This window comes from Hippopotamus amphibius, chromosome 7 (genome assembly GCF_030028045.1).
Source record: "Hippopotamus amphibius kiboko isolate mHipAmp2 chromosome 7, mHipAmp2.hap2, whole genome shotgun sequence".
Classification (NCBI taxonomy): Eukaryota; Metazoa; Chordata; class Mammalia; order Artiodactyla; family Hippopotamidae; genus Hippopotamus; species Hippopotamus amphibius.
Window position 1 is genome coordinate 96,338,023 of NC_080192.1, and position 22,192 is coordinate 96,360,214.

Consider the following 22,192-nt stretch of genomic DNA (forward strand, 5'->3'; position numbering starts at 1 on the left):
TTATTTTACTGACTGATTTATTTCCAAATTGACTCCATTTTCAAAAGAATGCAATAATTCAGGTTTTATAAAATCAGAGCCATTAATTCAGGACAAAAACAGGAAATGAAAAGAAAAGCAAGAAGAAAGTTATATCAAGAAATTCTGCCTAAAGAAAGTGGCAATGGAGTACCTCTCCCTAACTCACCACCCCCATCCTCCACCCTCTAAGGACAGCCCTGTGCTTCTTAGCAGGCAGTGCTTATATTTAAGTTACATATATATATATATATATACACACACACACACACACACACACACACACACACACAGAGAGAGAGAGGAATAAAGAGAGAATTGTTCTCCTATTAAGCCATTCAACAAACATTTAACACATTCAGCACACACCTTTCCTTTCAGCATATTCTCAAGTGTTCTGACCAGTCTAGTTTATTCTAATGACTTGGTTGAAATAATCAACAAATGCCACAAGACAATTCAGATAGCCAGGAACTGAAAGGTAAATAACTCCAGGAAAAAAAGGTATTCAGGCAAATAATAACAAACTGCTCATCCTCTAGCTACAAACTGTCTGACGATATACTATATGTAACTAGCTCTTTTATTTAAAGTTTGCAAAAAGTAACCTGGAAAGACAATAAAATATAAACATCTTCATTCTTGTGGTTTCCTTATGATCTCAATAACATGGTAATATAGCAAGGCCCCATAAGATTTAGGAGATGAGGAGTTTCTACCCTTGATTCTGATGTTCTTACACAACCTAAGAAATATCTTCTCATTACCTTCGTTTCTTAGTAATTTTTTAGATATTTCATTACTAACTACTGTCAACCAAATTGCAAAAGCAAGACAGGAAGAGGAGTTACAAAGTTTCTGTATACTGCTCAGAGTTTTCCCAAAATAATTTTTATTTAAAAACAAGTCTCTCTTAAGACAAAGAAGAATATTCTTTAAACAATGAATTATTTTAAACTAAAGCAGCATATTAATCAGAACAATGTTTTATCATGTCATTGAGAATAAGACTGTTATTATAAGACACTATTTCAACAGTTGTTAGTTGTCATAATGTGATGAAAATCAACCATTATACCCAATTTATGTAAGGCCACAGAGACATACTAGAGAAAACTGCGTCATTCAATTCATGATATAAAAAATTAGTATAGAGAAAACAGAATCACAAAAAAAAACTTAGAGAGAAAAGAGGTATTAAAAAAATGGTAGGATAATAGATTATTCACAAAGAATTGTGAAAATCTTATTTTCTGGAGAGCTTAAGGGTGTTAAAGTACTAGGACAGTTTTGTATCCTCAAACTGGTAACTTTCCACAACAGAGCTGAAGTACACAGGTAAATTTTGTTTCTCTAATCAGTTATGCATCTCTTATAATGTCAGCAATTCCATTTTAAAAGGATATAATTCATGAAAATACTCCATTTGCTCTTCTGTCAGTACAAATGCACCTATATCCAATTACATAATGCAAAGTTCCAATTCTATACAAAGAAATAATTTAACTTTACACTCTTGTACCAGCTTTTGAGGTACACCAAAGTGAATCAGCTGTATGTATACATATATCCCCATATCCCCTCCCTCTGGTGACTCCATCCCACCCTCCCTGTCCTGGCCCTCTAAGGCATCACCCATCTTCGAGTTGATCTGCCTTTGTTATACAGCAACTTCCCACTAGCTATCTATTTTACAGTTGGTAGTGTATGTATGTCTATGCTACTCTCTCACTTCGTCCCAGCTTCCCCTTCGCCGCCCCCCCACAACCTCGTGTCCTCCAGTCCATTCTCTTCAACTGCATCCTTATTCTTGCCCTGTCACTGGGTTCATCAGTACCATTTTTCTGTTCTAAGATTTCATATATGTGAGTTAGCATACAATATTTGTTTTTCTCTTTCTGGCTTACTTCACTCTGTATGACACACTCTAGGTCTATCCACCTCATTACATATAGCTCATTTCATTCCTTTTTATGGCTGAGTAATAGTCCATTGTGTGTGTATATATATATATATGCTACATCTTCTTTATCCACTCATCTGTTGATGGGCATTTAGGTGGCTTCCATGTCCTGGCTATTGTAAATAGTGCTGCAATAGACATTATGGTACACGTTTCTTTTTGGATTATGGTTTTTTCTGGGTATATGCCCAGGAGTGGGATTACTGGATCATATGGTAGTTCTATTTGTAGTTTTTTAAGGAACCTCCAAACTGTTTTCCATAGCGGCTGTACCAACTTACATTCCCACCAACAGTGCAGGGGAGTTCCCTTTTCTCCACACCCTCTCCAACATTTATTGCTTCTAGATTTCTTGATGATGGCCATTCTGATAGGTGTGAGGTGATACCTCATTGTGGCTTTGACTTCCATTTCTCTAATGATGAGTGATGTTGAGCATCTTTTCATGTGTTTGTTGGCCATCTGTATGTCTTCTTTGGAGAAATGTCTATTTAGGTCTTCTGCCCATTTGTGGATTGGGTTATTTGCTTTTTTGGTATTCAGCTGCATGAGCTGCTTGTATATTTTGGAGATTAATCCTTTGTCCGTTGCTTCGTTGGCAAGTATTTTCTCCCATTCTGAGGGTTGCCTTCTTGTCTCGTTTATGGTTTCTTTTGCTGTGCAAAAGCTTTTAAGTTTCATGAGGTCCCATTTGTTTATTCTTGATTTTACTTCCATGATTCTAGGAGGTGGGTCAAAAAGGATCTTGCTTTGATGGATGTCATAGAGTGTTCTGACTATGTGTTCCTCTAGGAGTTTTATAGTGTCTGGCCTTACATGTAGGTCTTTAATCCATTTTGAGTTTATTTTGTGTATGGTGTTAGAAAGTGTTCTAATTTCATTCTTTTACATGTTGCTGTCCAATGTTCCCAGCACCACTTATTGAAGAGGCTGTCTTTTTTCCATTCTATATTCTTGCCTCCTTTGTCAAAGACAAGGTGCTCATGTGTGCTTGCGTTTACCTCTGGGTTCTCTATTCTGTTCCATTGATCTTCCTTTCTCTTTTTGTGCCAGTACCATACTGTCTTGATCACTGTAGCCTTGTAGCATAGTTTAAAGTCAGGAAGCCTAATTCCACCAACTCCTTCTTTCCTTCTCCAGGTTGCTTTGGCTATTCGGGGTCTTATGCGTTTCCATACAAATTGTAAGATTTCTTGTTCTAGTTCTGTGAAAAATGTTGTTGGTAATTTGATAGGGATTGCGTTGAATCTGTAAATTGTTTTGGGTAGTATAGTCATTTTCACAATGTTGATTCTTCCAATCCAAGAACATGGTATGTCTCTCCATCTGTTTGTATCGTCTTTGATTTCTTTCATCAGTGTCTTATAGTTTTCCACATACAGGTAAAGACCTGTTCTTTGGTCAAGCATATTCAATTCCAGATCTGGTATTCATGAGTTTCCATACCTGATTTTTAACCTAATCAACTAATTATTCCCTTATTCCCTCAAGTTTTTCTTCCAAGTTTATTATTTTCCCCTCATTTGTAAAGTCTCTCTGCCATTTATTATTAGCATGGATTGAATTCTTACTATATTCCAAGCATTATGCTAGGTTCTTTTTATGCCTTTAATATCTTTAATCTCAGCTACTATTTTGTAAGATATCTCAGTTTGATAGATGAGAAAACAGGTTCTGAAAGGATAAATACGCATAAAGTTCAAATTTACACTACTAACAAGTATGATTCGAATCTAGGTCTTAACTGAGCCCCTGAGCCTTTGGTCTTACTTTTCCCACTATCTAATGATTCTCCAACTTTTCCTCTCAATTATCCTTAACAGTAAAGACATAGAATGCATACCTCCAAGGACCTGCAAAGTATAACCAAAAGCAGCTCAATCAAAATGTGACATTTCGGACTCCCTCTTGCAAGAGCACCGGAAATACAACTAAATGCTGAACAATCATTGACAGAAAGACACTGGAACTCACCAAAGAAGACACCCCACATCCAGAGACAAAGGAGAAGCCACAATGAGACGGTAGGAGGGGCATAACTGCATTAAAATCAAATCCCATAAATGTTGGGTGGGTGACTCACAAACTGGAAAACAGTTATACTGCAGAAGTCCACCCACTAAAGTGAGGGTTCTGAGCCCCATGTCAGGCTTCCCAACCTGGGAGTCCAGCAACGGGAGGAGGAATCCCCAGAGAATCACACTTTGAAAGCCAGCTAGATTTGATTGCAGGACCTCCACAGGACTGGTGGAAAGAGAGACTCCACTCTTGGAGGGCACACAAAAAAGTGAGCTCACCAGGACCCAGGGGGAAGGAGCCGTGACCCCATGGGAGACTGAACCAGACCTAGCTGCTGGTGTTGGACGGTTGCCTGCAGAGGTGGGGGGCAGCTGTGGCTCACCAAGGAGACAGGGGCACTGGCAGCAAGGGTTCTGGGAAGTGCTCAGTGGTATGAACCCTCCCAGAGTCCCCCATTAGCTCCACCAAAGAGCCTGTAGACTCCAGTGCTAAGTAGCCTCAGGCCAAACAACCAACAAGGTGTGAACACAGCCCCACCCATTACCAGATAAGCAGATTAAAGGTTTATTGAGCTCTGCCCACCAAATCAGATTAAAGTCTTACTGAGCTCTGCCCACCCAGCCCTACCCACCATCAGTCCCTCCCATCAGGAAGCACCCAGGAGCCTCCCAGATAGCTTCCTCCACAAGAGGGCAGACAGCAGTATCAAGCAGTATCAGCAGTATTTTGTCTTGTGGAACTGAAAACCACAGCCACAGAAAGATATAGAAAAAATGAAAAAGCAGAGGACTTTGTACCAGATGAAGGGACAGGATAAAACCCCAGAAAAACAACTAAATGAAGAGGAGATAGGCACCCTTTCAGAAAAAGAACTCAGAATAATGATGGTGAAGATGATCCAGGACTTTGAAAAAAGACTAGATGCAAAGATCGAAAAGTTTACCAAAGACCTAGAAGAATTAAAGAGCAAACAAACAGATATGCAACACAATAACTGAAATGAAAAATACACTGGAAGGAACCAATAGCAGATTCACTGAGGTAGAAGGGCGAATAAGTGACCTGGAAGACAGAATGGTAAAAATCACTGATGCGGAAAAGAATAAGGAAAAAAGAATGAAAAGAACTGAAGAAAGCCTAAGATACCTCTGGAACAATGTTAAACACGCCAACATTCACATTATAGGGGTCCCAGAAGGAGAAGAGAGAGAGAAAGGACCTGAGAAAATACTGGAAGAGATTAGAGTTGAAAACTTCCCTAACATGGGAAAGGAAATAGCTACCCAAGTCCAGGAAGCGCAGAGAGTCCCAGGCAGGATAAACCCAAGGAGAAACACACCAAGACATACAGTAGTCAAATTGACCAAAATTAAAGACAGAGAAAAGTTATTAAAAGCGACTAGGGAAAAACGACAAATAACATACAAGGGAACTCCCATCAGGGTACCAGCTGATTTCTCAGCAGAAACTCTGCAAGCCAGAAGGCAGTGGCACGATATATTTAAAATGATGAAAGGGAAGAACCTACAAGCAAGAATACTCTACCCAGCAAGGATCTCATTCAGATTCGACAGAGAAATCAAAAGCTTTACAGACAAGCAACAGCTAAGAGAATTCAGCACCACCAAACCAGCCCTATAACAAATGCTAAAGGAACTTCTCTAAGTGGGAAACATAAGAGAAGAAAAGGACCTACAAAAACAAAAACAAAACAGTTAAGAAAATGGTAATAGGAACATACATATCAATAATTACCTTGAATGTAAATGCACTAAATGCACCAACCAAAAGACACAGACTGGCTGAATGGATACAAAAACAAGACCCATATATATGCTGTCTACAAGAGACCCACTTCAGACCTAGGGACACACACAGACGGAAAGTGAGGGGATGGAAAAAGATATTCCATGCAAATGAAAATCAAAAGAAAGCTGGTGTAGCAGTAGTCACATCAGAGAAAATAGACTTTAAAATAAAAAATGTTACAAGAGACAAGAAAGGACATTACATAAAGATCAAGGGATCCATCCAAGAAGAGGAGATGACAATTATAAATATATATGCACCCAATATAGGAGCACCTCAATACCTAAGGCAAATGCTAACAACTATGAAAGAGGAAATGCAAGGCAGAAATAGAGACACAGATGTAGAGAACAAACACATGGACACCAAGTGGGGAAAGCGGGGAGGGTTGGGGGGGAATGAATTGGGAGCTTGGGATACCAAATTGTACACTCTAAATGTATGCTGTTTATTGTTTCTTAACTGTACCTCAATAAAAGTTCTTAAAAAAAATTCTATATCTTAGCATCTAGAAGCAGGTCTGGCACATACTAGGCATACAATAAATACCTATTGCCTGGGGAAAAAAATGTGACATTTCTTTGATTCATGTGTCATCTTTAAAATTCATATTACTTTTGCCTCTTTATAAAATGATTCCATAGAAATTTCATTTTAAAAATACCTTTAAGTACATATTAGAAAAGAAGAGTTAACAATACAGAAAGACAGAAACTGCCACATACCTCTAGGGATAAACACAGGTAAGTTTGAAGAGCTGCTCCTAAAATGTTCTTGATAATTTCAGTCCATATTAACCCATCTATCTCTAGCTTCTGTTATACTTTTCAATGGTCACTATACATTTAGCATAGCACATGTCATTATTCTTGTTTCATGTGTGTATCTCTCAAACCAGATTGTAGTATCTGAGTAGAGATGTTTTCATGCATCCTCTGTAGTAATTCATTAGTACAGCTAGGCTCTAAACCCAGTGCCTAGGACAATAAACGCTTGATGAGTGAACGAGTAAATAAATGGTAAAATGTATAGGCTTTAGAGTCTGAAGACTTGAGTTTGAGATCAGGCTAAGTTGTTTTCTGTGTTCTTTGGGGCTGGTCACTTAACTCCACTGAGATAAAGAAATTATAATAATGTCCACTTTAGAGAGGTTTCATAAGGATTAAACGAGGTATTTAATTTGATAACATTCTGTATTCTTTAATAAAATTTTTCAAATGTTATTTATGATTTATAAAGTTATTAATTGATGAGTTGATATAGTTTAATTTTATCTAAAGAGGCAAGTGAAGCAAGATCTTAAAATGAATATATCACATTGGCCTAGCTAAGTAACTTTAGAAAGAAAAGTAAACTATATTAAATGCCAATAAACTGTAACATCTGTTTAATTGATCTAAGTATGAGTGTACAAAATTATTTTCATAATGGAATACATTTCACAATGTATAAAGTACTGTCTTATACACTCATCCACCCCAATCTACTTTCCAAATTTTTAATTTGCTGAAAAAGTACATAAACAGGTGACCCCAACGTTCCTAAAGCCACCTCCCTTCTGCATCAGAATTCAAATTCAGTAGGTCCAAGTTAGAGCCCAGGTATGTGCTTTGTTAAATAGGAACATGGATGATTTAAGGCAGCGAATACTGGCTTAAACTAACAACATGAACAGTTCTTTCCTTTACCACTATTACCCACAATGTGAACCATGTAAATTTGTAGATTCACTGCAACTATTCAGTGAATTTTTTAATTTCTTAATTATCATAAATTCAATTATATAGTTGTAAATTACTACAACCCCAGAAAAAATAAACCACTCCTTTTAAAATGAAATACTTGAGGAAGTAATCTATTGAACTATATGCTGTTCACAAAGTAACCCATGGTCTTTCTTGCCTCTGCTCAACTTAATCCAGCCACCTAAAGCACTCTCCAAATTCCCTGCAGCTGACTATCAGAAGTACTTAATCTCTTATCTAAAATCTCTTATTTGGATTTTAGGGAGGAAATACAATGTCTATGCCTATATTACAGTGCCCAGATTATAGCACATTCCCAGTGATGTCTGAGGCAGCACCCTATAAACGAACATATTAATATTTGTGCAGCAAAATGAGTAAGTATTCACACTAAGTGAAATAAATACTACAAATAGCCTCACTTCAGGTCAGGACAGGTTTTGCCACCAAATGAGTTTGAACAAAATTTCCAAAAAATAAACACTTTAAAAAGTCTTTAGGCAATAGAGATTTTGGATTTTGAGATTACAAATAAAGGACTATAAAAACTTTATCTTTTAAAATAGTACAAATGAATGTTTATGCAAAACAAGTAGACTGACAGATATAGAAAACAGCAGTTACCACTGGGGAAAGGGTAGGGGGAGGGGCAAATTAAGGGTATGAGATTAAGAGATACAAACTACTATGTATAAAATAAACAACAAAGATATAATTTAGCATATGGAACTATAGCCATTATCATGTAATAACTTATAATAGACTACAATCTTTAAAAATACTGAATTACTATTTTGTACACTTGAACTTAATATAATATTGTAAATCAACTATATTTCAATTAAAAAGAAAACTTTATCTTTTAGGTTTCAACTAATATATCATTTTCAATAGAAAGCTTCCCCTCACCCACCAAGACTGGGTTAGGTACTCTTTATATGTGAACATTTAACACCCTATACTTACTTCCACCGTAGTGGTTGCCTGTTTATTTCTCCTCCAGACAGCAGAATACTTGGAGTCAGGAGCCACATCTTTTTCATTATTATACTCTCAATAACTAGCAAATATCTACGATATGGCATCCATTTAATCAATAGTTAGTGAATGATTAAGCAACTGTTGAGTACCAAGACTTTAATCTAGTGAAGTTTTATATTGCTCTACTTGCTTGATCTATAAGGTATGATTAACATGAATAAAGATGAATCTCCACATGATGAACTGCGATAAAAATCAGAAAATCTAACCAAAAAGACCACCCAATAGCAAACACATGTAATACACACGTAATTGTATGAAAATAGTGCTTTGCTGCTGCTAAATAAAACTTTTCGTTAAATTTGTTAGCTAGGACATTTTACAAAGTAAACTAATGCATGAAATAAATTGCTTAACACGCAGTAGTTTATTCACTACTTTAACACCGGGTTTCCTGCAATACACATAGATAAATACATTACAGTAGACTTTAGATGTTAATCCATGTAAACTCCCTTCCTGTGTCAGGAATTTTAGAGTGCAGGATTTGAAGATGGTAACTTGCTTTCTTCTAATTAATATAATCTAACAAAATTGACAATTAACAAAAAATGACAGACAGGCAAGATGAAAATGGAAAACTAAATAAGTATTTAAGCAAATAGGTAGTTACACAAGAATTTTAGGATTTTGAGAATTCTGTCAGGCTCAAGGCATATACGACCATTCTTAGGCACACCTTTCTTTTTTTTAAGTGCAACAAAAGCATCTCCATTATTTTCTTTAAAGTCAAAGGGCCACTTCAAAATAAAGGAGATGGAATTTTCCTCCAGAAACACAATCTGAGATATTTCTGAACTGGAACAACACACTAAATATTTAATATAAGGAAAATGAAGGAGGGGAAAAAAGTGTATACATATATGGACTTTCTGTGAAATTTAACCACAATGAGAGTAAGCTGGCTGACAAAGCTTCATTTAACTACTAGCCATATCTAGAATACCCTACCTAATTTATACAGACAGCCAGTCACCATTCACATAATCATATATAACAGAAAGTTGACAGGATAATTAAAAGATCAGGAAAGGCTGTCTGAACTATGAGCGTCCTATTCTAAACGCAGGTGTTTAATTCTAAGGGGGTTGGGGGAAAAGCCTTGTTGCTTCTAATATTAACTTAAATATTTTCTACGTGAAAACAAGAACACATAATATCACTTCTCAAGGAACAAAACAGTTAATTTTGAACCTTAGGCCTACCAGATCAGAAAGATAATCTAAAAGGAAATTAAGTTTACAAGAAGCAAAAAAAAAACCTTTTGTAGATAGATCACCGTTTTCTAACATGCCAATAACTTTTAGCAAGCTCCCAAACTGATGATGTTCAAAAGTGGCCTTCGTTATTTACAGAAGAAATGATACAATATCTAAGATTAACAATCTGGTTTTTAAAAAAGTGGGAATGAAATAAAAGTGGGAATGAAATAAGTTTACCAAAGTATTGGAGATTATTGAAGCTTGGAGATGGGTATGTAGAGGTTTATTACTCCTTCTACATTTTATTTTCTTATTTTTTTTTACACTGAAGTATAGTTAACTTACAATATTGTGTTAGTTTCTGGTATACAGCAAAGTGATTCAGATATATATAGATATGCATATTTGTATATATCCTTTTCCATATTCTTTTCCAGTATGGTTTATTACAAGATATTGAATATAGTTCTCTATGTTATACAGTAGGACTTTGTTGTTTACCTGTTTTTTACTTTGTAGTTTGTATCTGCTAATCCCAAACTCCTAATTTATCCCTCCCCTTTGGGAACTGAATTTTTTTTTTTAAATGTTTGTGAGTCTGTTTTGTAAATAAGTTCATTTGTACTATTTTTTAGTTCCCACATATAACTGATATCACATGATATTTGTCTATCTCTGACTTCACTAAGTACGATAATCTCTAGGTCCATCCATGTTGCTGCAGATGGCATTATTTCATTCTTTTTTATGGCTGAGTAGTATCTCATTGTGTATATATACACCACATCTTCCTGAACCATTCATCTGTCAATGGACATTAAGGTTGCTTCCATGTCTTGGCTATTGCAAATAGTCCTGCTATGAACACTGGGGTGCATGTATCTTTTTGAATTAGAGTTTTCTCTGGATATATGCCCAGGAGTGGGCTTGCTGGATCATATGGTAATTCTATTTTTAGTTTTTTAAGGAACCTCGTATTGTTCTCCATAGTGACTGCACCAATTTACATTCCCATCAACAGTGTAGGAGACTCCTCCCACTTTTGTGTATGTTTGAAACAATCTTTAATTGCTAAGTTGAGATTTTGAAAAAATGGGTCTTGATTAGATTTACCCAAACTGCTGAATTTGCACAAAGGAAAAGATCATAAGAGGTCTTCCATATACTGCTTTAAAATTTCTGGATTATTTATAAATCCAAAAGGGTCTAAGACTCTGGGGTTGTAAGAAAAGAACATGTTTGAGAAGTTTCCACCAAAAGAATGGCCTAAAAGAGACCTGATAATATAGGGGTTTTCCATTTACCATTATTCAAGTGTAAACTGGTTAGTGCTGTGTAGGACAATACTCAACTCTCTCAGCAAGCAATCACCATGGCTAAGCACGTATATACATATTTTTTTTCTTCTGAAACAAAAAGTAGAAGTAATTTATCAGAATACAGCTTTGTAAGATCAAGAGATTGACTTGATTATGGAGGAGGATTCAAACTTAAATTTAATAAGGTCAGAAACTTTGTAAATTTATATTGTTTACATTGTATTGTTTGAGCTATCACATCTCTATTCTTGGTATAATCTTGTCAGCTGACTTTGGTTGGGCAAGCAATCTTGTTCAACATGACCCAATAAAAGAAACAAAACTGAGAAGCATTTATAGTACTGCCTTGGAATTAACATGATTAACATCCCATCCTATCCATTTAAAAGGCTTTTGGAGGTGGCATCAAATAAATGGCAATTAAAAAGGCACTAAGGAGCCAGACTGCCCATCTCACTGGTTGCAGGTAGAAATAGTAGAAAAGATTGGATATGTGGTCCCAAGAAAACACATTTTAATACATCACAGATTTCCTCTAAGGAGGACATAGCACCTCCAGTTGATCTCACGCCTATTATCAAATTTACTGGGTTAACAGTTTAAAAAAATAGAGGTCTATCGATCTGTAGTGGGGAGCTCATTTTTTATTTTGGTTAGTTTGGAGCTTTTTTGCTCGTCTTCTCAATTATCTTATCAAGAATAGATACTACACTAAACTCACAATTGTCTCTCTTGCCTTTACCTGATCTTTCTTTCCTCTGCTTTGAATGCCTTTTTTTGCATAACTCCATTTTTTCTTAAAAACTAAGCTTCACAGACACTTCCTCCAGGAAGTCTTCCTAGACTCTGCCCTCCTTTACAGTCCCCTAAGGATATCTTTTTTCCTTGCATTTCTTTCTTTACTTATATGACACCCTTACTAGTTTATAAACTTTAGGACACGCTACTTTATCCTGTCAATTATAAGCCTTTATTGGTTTTTCAGTGATGCACCATTATTTCATATAGCAGTAAAAAAGAAAAAAACACTACCAGTTATAATCATAGGACACCAAAAATGTAAGATGATCCCAATTTCAGAGAAGTTAAAATGTGGGGGAAAATATTCATCTCATTCTCATCAATGAAATCCTGCATGTCTTAATTGACTCTGTTTCAATATTAACAAAATGTCTGGGCATACTGAATATGCATATTGAATGTTTGCCAAATGATTGAATAAAGGAATGAATTCAACCCAGATTGGTGCTTTTCATCATTATGCAGTTTTTGATTCATTCAAAACTCAAAAGAATATAAAAAATAAAAATTTTCAGATTTTAAAAACTAAGACCTATGAATATATTTTGCAGATACATATACTGGTTCAGATTTTAGTTGGATAACTTAAAGCACAAGGATGGAAAACAAATTTTTCTAAATATAACTGTTATGGCTTCACATGAAGAAGGAGGAGGAGGAGGAGAAGGAGGAGAAGGAGGAGAAGGGGAAGGGGAAGGAGAAGAAGGAGGAGGAGGAGGGGGAGGGGAGGGGGAGGGGGAGCGGGAGGGGGAGCGGGAGCGGGAGCGGGAGCGGGAGCGGAAGCGGAAGCAGAAGCAGAAGCAGAAGCAGAAGCAGAAGCAGAAGAAGAAAGAAGAAAGAAAACCCATAAAGTCAACTGCCTGGGTAAATAAACATTATTATATTATGGTAGATAAAAAAAGAAACATGTTGTTTGTAGTATCCATTCTTGATAATGGGCACTAATAATAGGGAAATGAATTGTAAATAACAAAGGATAATTTAAAATTCATTTATAATTGTTTTTAAAGTATGCCCATATATTCATATTATAAATAGATAAACACAAACATAGACTATCAGGCCCAGAGGTAGATATTAATAAATAACCAGCACTTGTTTAATTTCAGAAGACAAACTGGCTCTTAATCTTGGATTAAATTTATAAGGGGAAGATGTCTGAAGCCAAAATCTGAGAACTTTACAAAGACAAAAATATTTTACAGTTTAATCAAGTGAGATGTTTACAAGTTGCCTTGTCATTCCTTTGAGATAATGGTGAAGTCTAGATATCACTGAGAGGTATGAGTGGTATAAAGGAGTAGAAAAAATAAAATCCTGCAACAATACATTTGGAAATCTAGGTTTCTTTCCTTTAATATTTTTCTATGTCCCCTAGAAAGAATATTATAAAAATAGCTCCCCTTTACTGAATTAGATGCTTTACATACATCATTTCTAATCTTCAATAACCTATGGAGTAGATATTAACACTATCATTTTATACCTGAGTATACTGAGGCTAAAACAGATTAAATAACTTGTCCAAGGCCGCAAAGCTAGCAGTGGTAAAATCACCTCTAAAGTTTTGGCTTATGTGTAAGCAGCTTTTTGGTCCAAAGAAGCAAGCTCAGGAAAAAACTGGGAAATCATCTCTGTGACAAAAAACAAAAGAATCAATAAAATGAAGGCATCCTTATCTCAATTTACACAAAGAGGCAAGAAGGCTGCTTTGAGAAAAAATGTCCAGCATTCTGATGACTGATCAGTTCCGGAATTCCATTTTGTAATATCTAGCAGCAGTCAAGCAATTAATCTCAGTAACTTTTAGACTGAATATGTACAATAATTAGAGACTACCTTTACTAATCTAATACATATATGCTTCACAGGTTTATCACTAAAGAAGGTAGATTTAAAACTTCTCGATGTTCTACAATTTCAAATTATTTATTTTCATCTTTGCCACTATGGTAAGCAGTTATTGCATAGGAGTTAAGGGCACAGACCATGGAAAAAGACAAGACTGGATAAAATCCTGACTTAGCTATATAACCTTGAGCAAATTACTTAACCTCTCTAAGCCTCACTCTCTTTATCTGTAAAATAAGGTTATTAATATATGACTCAGAGAATTATTGTAGTGAGTAAATGAGATAATGTGTATATAGCATTCCACACAGTACCTGATATACAGTAAGTGTCCAATAAATTTGTTAGGGTAATATATTTTGGAGACTTCCATGTTTTATTGGGATATTTTATATTAAACAAAAACTTTAAATTTTAGTGATTGTGGGGTTATAACACAAAGTGCAAAGAAAATAAAGATATTAAAATTCCATTTTGAATGCTCTTTGGAGCAGGCCTTCTTAGTGTCACAACAATCTACCAAGAGATTCTCAAACAAAACCCAGACTTTACAAGAGAAAAAGACAGTCCTTTGAAATTCACTAGGTCTTCTGTATGTAATGTGGAAACATTTAAAATGTAAAGCAGAGCACAACATTACAACATGTTATTGCTATAGGAATGGAACTGTTTTTCTAGACCAGAGTCAATTTTGTCATCCACCACTGAGGGGAGCTGTAACCCAGGAAAAGGTTTATATAGCATTGCAAGGTTAATTTTAAACTTTCTCACACCTTATAATATTGGTTTAATAAACTCTTATTAAAATATCTTTCAAATTAATTTTTCTTCATTCTCTTTTGGAGACCTTACAAGAAATAATAAAGCTCATTATATCTATGTAACCATAACAGTGGAATCCCTATCTCCCTTCCTTGCTTTTTCTCTTCAACACTTATCTAACATACCACATATTTAACATGTATTTAACATATATTATATACTTATATTATCTAACATAGTATATATTTCACACATTAATTTTTATTATATGTCCCCCCCTTTCTCTCTCTCACACACAAATGTAAACTCCATGAGGAAGAGACTTTTTTATTTGTTTCATACACCACTCTATTTCCAGTACCTAGAACAGTGCCCAGCACAAAATACATTCTCAGTGAATTAACTGCTACTGAATGAATGAATGAATGAATGAATGAATACTGGTTCATTTCTCTGAAAGCTTACAAATATATTGAGATAACATCAAGTAAAGTGAAGTGCTATTACCTGAAAAATGTAATGTCTACTTATATTGAATTTAGGTTTAAAAGAAAATTTCTAACAGTTCTTTAACCCTATAGATGAGTATATAGAGAGATTCCATGAGAATGGCTTAGTATACAATTACAGTAGAATCCCTCTTAAATGATCTGAATGTCACAGAGCACTGGTCAATTAAAGGGAATAATTATGAATATTGATACACAAACATTCCAATTTTGTTTAATACATATTAATGTGTTTCATTCACCAGTTTTCATGGCCTCTTCTTTGAGTGTAACTTTGTTGATTGTCAATTTTCTCATATAATCAACAGTCATAATGTATCATTAGTATATTTCAGTTACTTTTAAATGAAATCAATACATAAGAACAAAAGAGAAAAAATCTGAATGCAAAATCCTTCCAGATTTTCATAAATTTTTTCCAATTTTTTACAGTTGTATTTCCACACCAGATTTCACAGCAGTTTTTAACAACTCACTTCTATCAACTCTTCCTAAAGCTTTTTAACAGTTTTCATGAAGTAAGTCTTCAAACTGATATTTTACTGGCTTAGGAAATGTCTAATTAAATTATATAATTACAATAACAGGTCAACATTGCATTACAAGAGGTCTTGTAAGGGGTTAGACCCAACATACAACTCATTTGTGAGAGAAGTGTGTAGAAGCATGTTAGAGAGTAGCCTACTAACCATGTTGACACATGTGGGATTAAAACCAGGAAGTTTTACAGACAGAATGGAAAGTATGAGGTAACCCATGTAAACTAAGTAGAGATTGATCAGAAGAGCTTCTACTGTAATGACATGGGTACTTCACTAGAGTCTACTTATTTGAATTTTTCTTCAATATAGTTAATGGATGCTAATGTAATTCCTCTCTTAAAAAGAATAATCCTTACAGGATATTGAGTTTGACTATAATCATTCATTCACTCACTCCTTTTACAACATATAATATATTGAATACCTACTACACAAAAGGCACTATGTAAAAAAAGTTGTGGTGGACACAGAGATAAATGGAACAGAACTTTTCCCCTATTAAATTTACTGCGCCAAGTGAGTCCTGTTAGCATCTCAGAAAACTGACGTAGGTTTTCCAGAACAGGAAAAAGAGTTAACATAATAAAGTTCATTATATCTATGTAACCATAATAGTGGAATCCCTATCCCCCTTCTTTGCTTTTTCTCTTTAGTACTTATCTAACATACTATATATTTAACATGTATTTAACATACATTATATATTTATATTATGTAACATATATTTCACACATTAGGCAAAGAAAAAAAACTATTCTCAAAATTCATTTTTCTCTCACTATATAGGAGTTGGTTCCAGCAGAAAAAAATTAAGTTCCTCCTGAAAATCTAAAGGGAGACACACCCAATTCTAGTCTATCTTCCAGGTGAGAATACACCACTTTGCTTTGTTTTGTTTTGTTTTAGATTTAATTATATAAACTCATCCTTTTACATTAAACAGTTCACAATTTATGATTGTTGTCCTAATTTAAAGTATGTAAACTAGTGTGTTCTCCTTTAAGTTAATGTATTTTAAATGGTTTAGTCACAATATGTACATTCATGCTCTTTCCGATGCATTAAAACAATTTTACCACACTTCTTAAGTCTGGTAACCTTATACAATGTAAGTAAATGATGATGGATGCATTTTATATTTACTTTTTCTGTTTAAACTTTTAATTTTAATATTTCTCTATTGACATTTAAAATATTTTTATAAAATATGTAACACAGTACTTTAAAAGACTTTTCCTAAAATTCTATAGATTTGAATGCTTTTTGCATCTAAACCTAATTTAGATCATACAGCATTTTTTTTTTAACCTGAACCTTTCAGTAACCTATTCCTCCGAAACATAGAACTGCTGTGCCTCTATCCTAAGATATTAGAGGTGTAATAAGAACACCTTTCTAAACAAATATAACAAAAACATCTACAAATAATTCTGCTACTGGCTATCACTTCATTTAAAAAATCCTAAAAGCTACAAATCACTATTTAATTTTTATAAGGCAACATTTCTCCTACCACCAAAATGTTAATGTACCTTAGTAATGTATACAGTCAAAAATATGAAATGTGACAGAATTTATGATTAGCTTACATTTTCTATGACAAATGTCCACTCTTTATCTTCAAATTCCTCTGCATGAGGATCCTGTAACAAAAGCAAAATAAAAAGTTGAAATACATTTCTTAATCCAGTCAATCCAATTAAGAAAATACAGTCTTGCTCTTAGCTTTTACCAGCTTTTTAAAAAGGGAGAGGCAGAATGGCCTACTCTTAAGAAACTTCCATAATTTATCTAAATTTAAATCGTTATTTTTTATTAAGAAATTCTCTATTTTACTTATGTTAATGCATATCATTATCTTCCATCACTGCATCTAAAACAATACAAAAGGAAACCAAGGAACAAATATCATATGATATTGTTTATATGTGGAATCTAAAAAAATAGTACAAATGAACGTACTGACAAAACAGAAACAGAGTCACAGATGTAGAAAACAAACTTATGGTTACCAAGGGGGAAAGGGTGGGGGGCAGGAGGGATAAACTGGGAGATTGGGACTGACATATACACACTGCTATATATAAAATAGATAACCAATAAGAACCTACTGTAGAGCACAGGGAACTCTACTCAATACCCTGTAATGACCTATGTGGGTACAAAATCTAAAAAAGAGTGGATACATGTATATGTATAACTTATTCACTTTGCTGTACACCTGAAACTAACACAACATTGTAAATCAACCAATAAAAAAATTTTAAAAAAGAAAAAGAAAGAAACACAGGGACAGACAACTTAGTGAACTATTAAGGAGCACTTTATTAACATATTAAATGCCCATATAAAACTCTGCCATCATTTTTATACCTCTAAATATTTTAAACTCAAAGTACCACTTGAGGCAAGGTTTTCTTGGTGCAGAGGTTATATAAACATCTGGAATTTTAAAGTACTACAAAGGACTTTATAATCTACACAAATTGGTCAATTGGATATTGATACCTTCACCTGCCCTCCACCACCAGAAACCTGAGAAAGGGTAATGAATCCTACAACCAAATGCAGCTTTTCTCTAAATGAGGCATACTTTTGCAAATATTTGACAAATATTTATTGGCTACTTATTATACAAGGAATTGTAGAGGTGTTATACGGATTCAAATATAGTTGTCCTTGCCTTTGAAGACAAACAACTTATCTAAATACATATGTGATGAATGAAATACATGGTTTTACTAGAGATTAGAAGACAATACATTTCTTTGAGGAATGAACAGGAAAAGCTTTATGAGTGACGAAGCATTTGGACTAGGTAGGATTGTACAGAATTTCCACAGATATTAGAATAAGTAAAGGCAAAAGGCAACAGATTATAAGACATAAAAGGGAAAGTAATGGGGTCGCATCATAAGTGCATTTAACTTATTCAAGTTCAACATCATGTGTTAGAGGTGAGGGGGGCATAGAGGTAGTGAGAGTGAGTGCACATAGATGCTATTCCCCTACTGGGTCACAGGGACCACATGCTTCACATAGGGAAGCATCTTATTCATGACTGATTCCACTTTAGTCTATTATTAATCTTCAGTTTCTACTGCCACAGCTGAGTTTGGGTCCTCATCACTTTATGCCTAGGCTATTTCAAGATAAACGTGACTGCAGCACTCTCCCAGTCTCTCTGCCCTCCAATCAATCTTGTACACAGATTAATTCTCCCAAACCACAGTTCTGACCATGTTAGTACCAACTCAGATTTTTTTTTAAGCTCTTTATTGGAATATAATTGCTTTACACACTTGTGCCAGTTTTTGAGGTCCACCAAAGTGAATCAGCTGTTTTTATACATATATTCCCATATCCCCTCCCTCCTGTGACTCCCTCCCACCCTCCCTATCCTGGCCCTCTAAGTCTTCACCCATCATTCAGTTTATCTCCCTATGTTATGCAGCAACTTTCCACTAGCTATCTATTTTACATTTTGTCAACTCAGATTTTTTTAATGACCCCTACAACCTATGGGATAAATTTCAAAGTCCTTAGTTACTTCTTTGTTTCTGTTTACTTACTTTTTACTTTAATAGTATGGTGGCTAGCTGATTCTGAGCTATCTTAAGGCAACTATCTCTATGAGTAAATTCACAAAGATAGTATAAAGACCTGCCAAAAAGGAGTTTCTTTGGTGGTGATGAGCAAGGGGAGGTAGGAAAGAGTAGAAAGGAAAAAGAGGTAGAGAACTCTGCTTGATATTTGTTTCCCCATCCTGGCCTTGCCCAGGTTTATGGAGAGCGACAACTGTAAATAAAGGCTGAAGGGACCAAGTAATAAAATGTGACACAATGCTTAGGAAAAAGACATCTTACCACCCTTCCTGCCTACCCTGACTTGTACCACTGCTGAAGTATGCAGCAGAGCTCTAGCACAGTTGGTACAATTAATAGTAGTAGTAGTAGTAGTAGTAGTAATATAAAATATTTGCAAAGCACACACTCTGCCTCCAGTTATTGTGTTAAGGGTTTTAATCATCACAGCAACTGAGCTACTATTTTTATTCCCATTTTACAGAGCAGAAAACTGAGACCTAAAAGATGTAACTTCCCACAAATAAGTGTTAAAATTATGTTGTAGTTCCAGGTCTGCCTGGCTTTTAGCCACGTTGTTGGTTCAGTTTTATCTCTGTGTCCCCAGGACCTAGAAAAGTACCTGGCACACTGTAGTTTCTCAAGAATACTTCATGAATGAATTAATGAATATATATCTTACAAATTGACAAATATTGAACAGTACCTTATACATGATATACATTAATTCTCAAAGCTGATGAAACATTTTTTCAGAAACACAGATGATTTATTACCCCTAAAAGAATAATTTTAATGGGGCCAAGGGACATACCTGATAGGGCAAAGTCGCTAAAAAGATGTAAAGGAGCAACAATAATGTTCATTTTCAAGTTACTTTAAAATGGCATATCTACATGATTAACTAATTATATTATTGACTAAACAAAAACATTCGTCGTGAAAGTCACTTCTAGCTTAAATCAAGTCTTCTTTACATCCTACTCTCTACCCTCTAGTGTCTCTTTTATTACCATTGCACTAAAGAGAAAAACTGAAAATGGCTTTTAAAGAATCATTTTCCTTCTCAAAACCCTAAAAGGCTATTCCCCCCCATTTACTAGAAATAGCTATTTTCAATCTAATTTCAATTTCAAAATCAAGCATGCAGGCTAAAGAAATTAATTTCTGGTGAAGTCATAGAAAATGAAACATACTGATAACTTTTTTTAAAAAAGCACTTTGTCTACGAGCACACCTCTGTGAATACCATACCTAGGACAAAAAGGGTTCAGAGCAGTCCTTTCCCATTTACAAATTTCAGGATTAAGTAAATTGTGAGACTTTAATGTAAATAAAAGGAAGAGGGAAACTTGAAGGTTTTCCACTTGAATATTTTAAATGTAAGATCCAAAAATTACCATGAAAGAGTCAAAAGTTATTTTGCTTTGTTTTACTTTTCTTCTTTTCTATACAACTCTGGGAAGATGTGGAGTCAGGAAGATAAAGATATTTAAAGATATTCTTTAAGTATTTTAAATGGTCACAAGGTTGCCTCCATAGCACAATTGAAGAGAATGCGTAATACAGCAAACTTGGGAGGAAGGGGTATTTGGGGTTTTTCCCTACAGACTATCAAGGACATAAAAGTTCAGTGATAGGATATGCTGAACATTCTCATCAGCACTTGAAAACTACACTTACCTCCTAATCCTCCAAGTAACACATTTCAACAGCCACTTTCAACTCAGAATCACTCAGTTAGTGCATATCCTTTGCCCAAACACATGGCTGTCAGCCATTTATCAGCTCTCTTCTAACCCCTTGTTCTCTATCATCATTTTTTTTTAAATTGTGTAACTATGTCCATTCATTTGCTTTACCAATATAAACAGACTAAATCAAAACACACAAGAGGTTACTTAAAAGTCTTAAAAGTCAAGCATGTCAGAGATTTTGCTGTTGGAATTTATATTCAGAGTGGTTTGTATTATAGAATAGGCCATACAATGTAAAACAAAATAAAAAACGAACAAACAACAACCACCCCAGGGCTAAATCACAGTGTGACTGGGCAAGTTACCTTCTTCTTTAGTCTGTTTCCTTATCAGTACAATGGGAAAAATTACAGACCCTCAGGATTGCTGTGAGAATTAAATGAAATAGTACTCTAAAGGTCTTGTTGTTAACTACCAAGCTTACTATATCATTTCAGTAGGAGAGGTATGGATAAGGGGGGTTTAATAACAGGCTTTAAGGACAGCTGACTAAAGGGTAATAGGATGGTTCTGAATTTTCCTGAAAAAAAAAAAAAGGAAGAGTAGCTACAGTCTCATCCCTTATTTCTCCCTGGGCAAAAAAATCAAGTATAGTGTATACATGATAAGCATAATCAAGTAGGTTATAATACTAATAACAATAATATCAAAACTATAAAATATACATAAAGTCTTAAAAATCTTTGGTAAAATAGAGTATCTACAAAACACAGCATTTAAAAGTAGCATCCCATTCATGGGCTAGTACATTAACATTTATCATACTGTTTTGTTCTATTGATCTCTGCAGTAGATCCAGAACATATGAATTAATATACTGGATTACAAAATTAAAAGTATTGTTTTACACAGTGATTTCACACTCTAAGCCATATAACTCTGCTCAACTTGGATTTCATATCCTAAAGTATTTAGCGGATTTTCACAAACTTTATGTTACTAAATTATGCTTAGTGAGATGTCCTCTGCAAAAGTAACATCAACACAATTGGAAGGATTCAAAGAAGAAATAAAGCATTTATTTCTTAATTGCATCACTTTTAAGAAGGTTGAAACTGAGACATGATTGTCTCCACCTTTTTTTTTTTTTTTTTTTTTGAGCAGGTAAGGAATTGGTTAGGAAAGTAAAAATTCTAGTATATAATTGTCATATGTGTGAGGACTGTTTTATAATGTTAAGAAATAGGTGGCACATATATACAATGGAATATTACTCAGCCATAAAGAAGAATGAAATTGAGTTATTTGTAATGAGGTGGATAGACCTAGA

General features: G+C 34.7%; 1 protein-coding gene across 8 annotated transcripts in view; it reads right to left on the minus strand.

Moving 5' to 3' along the window:
* Positions 1 to 22,192, minus strand: part of EHBP1 (EH domain binding protein 1) — a 432,654-nt gene that overhangs the window by 222,846 nt on the left and 187,616 nt on the right. For all 8 annotated transcript variants that reach the window (XM_057743639.1, XM_057743640.1, XM_057743643.1 and 5 more), the window contains exon 5: positions 17,171 to 17,224. In XM_057743639.1, coding sequence (XP_057599622.1) covers positions 17,171 to 17,224 — 54 coding nt within the window. The remainder of the gene's footprint in view (positions 1 to 17,170; positions 17,225 to 22,192) is intronic.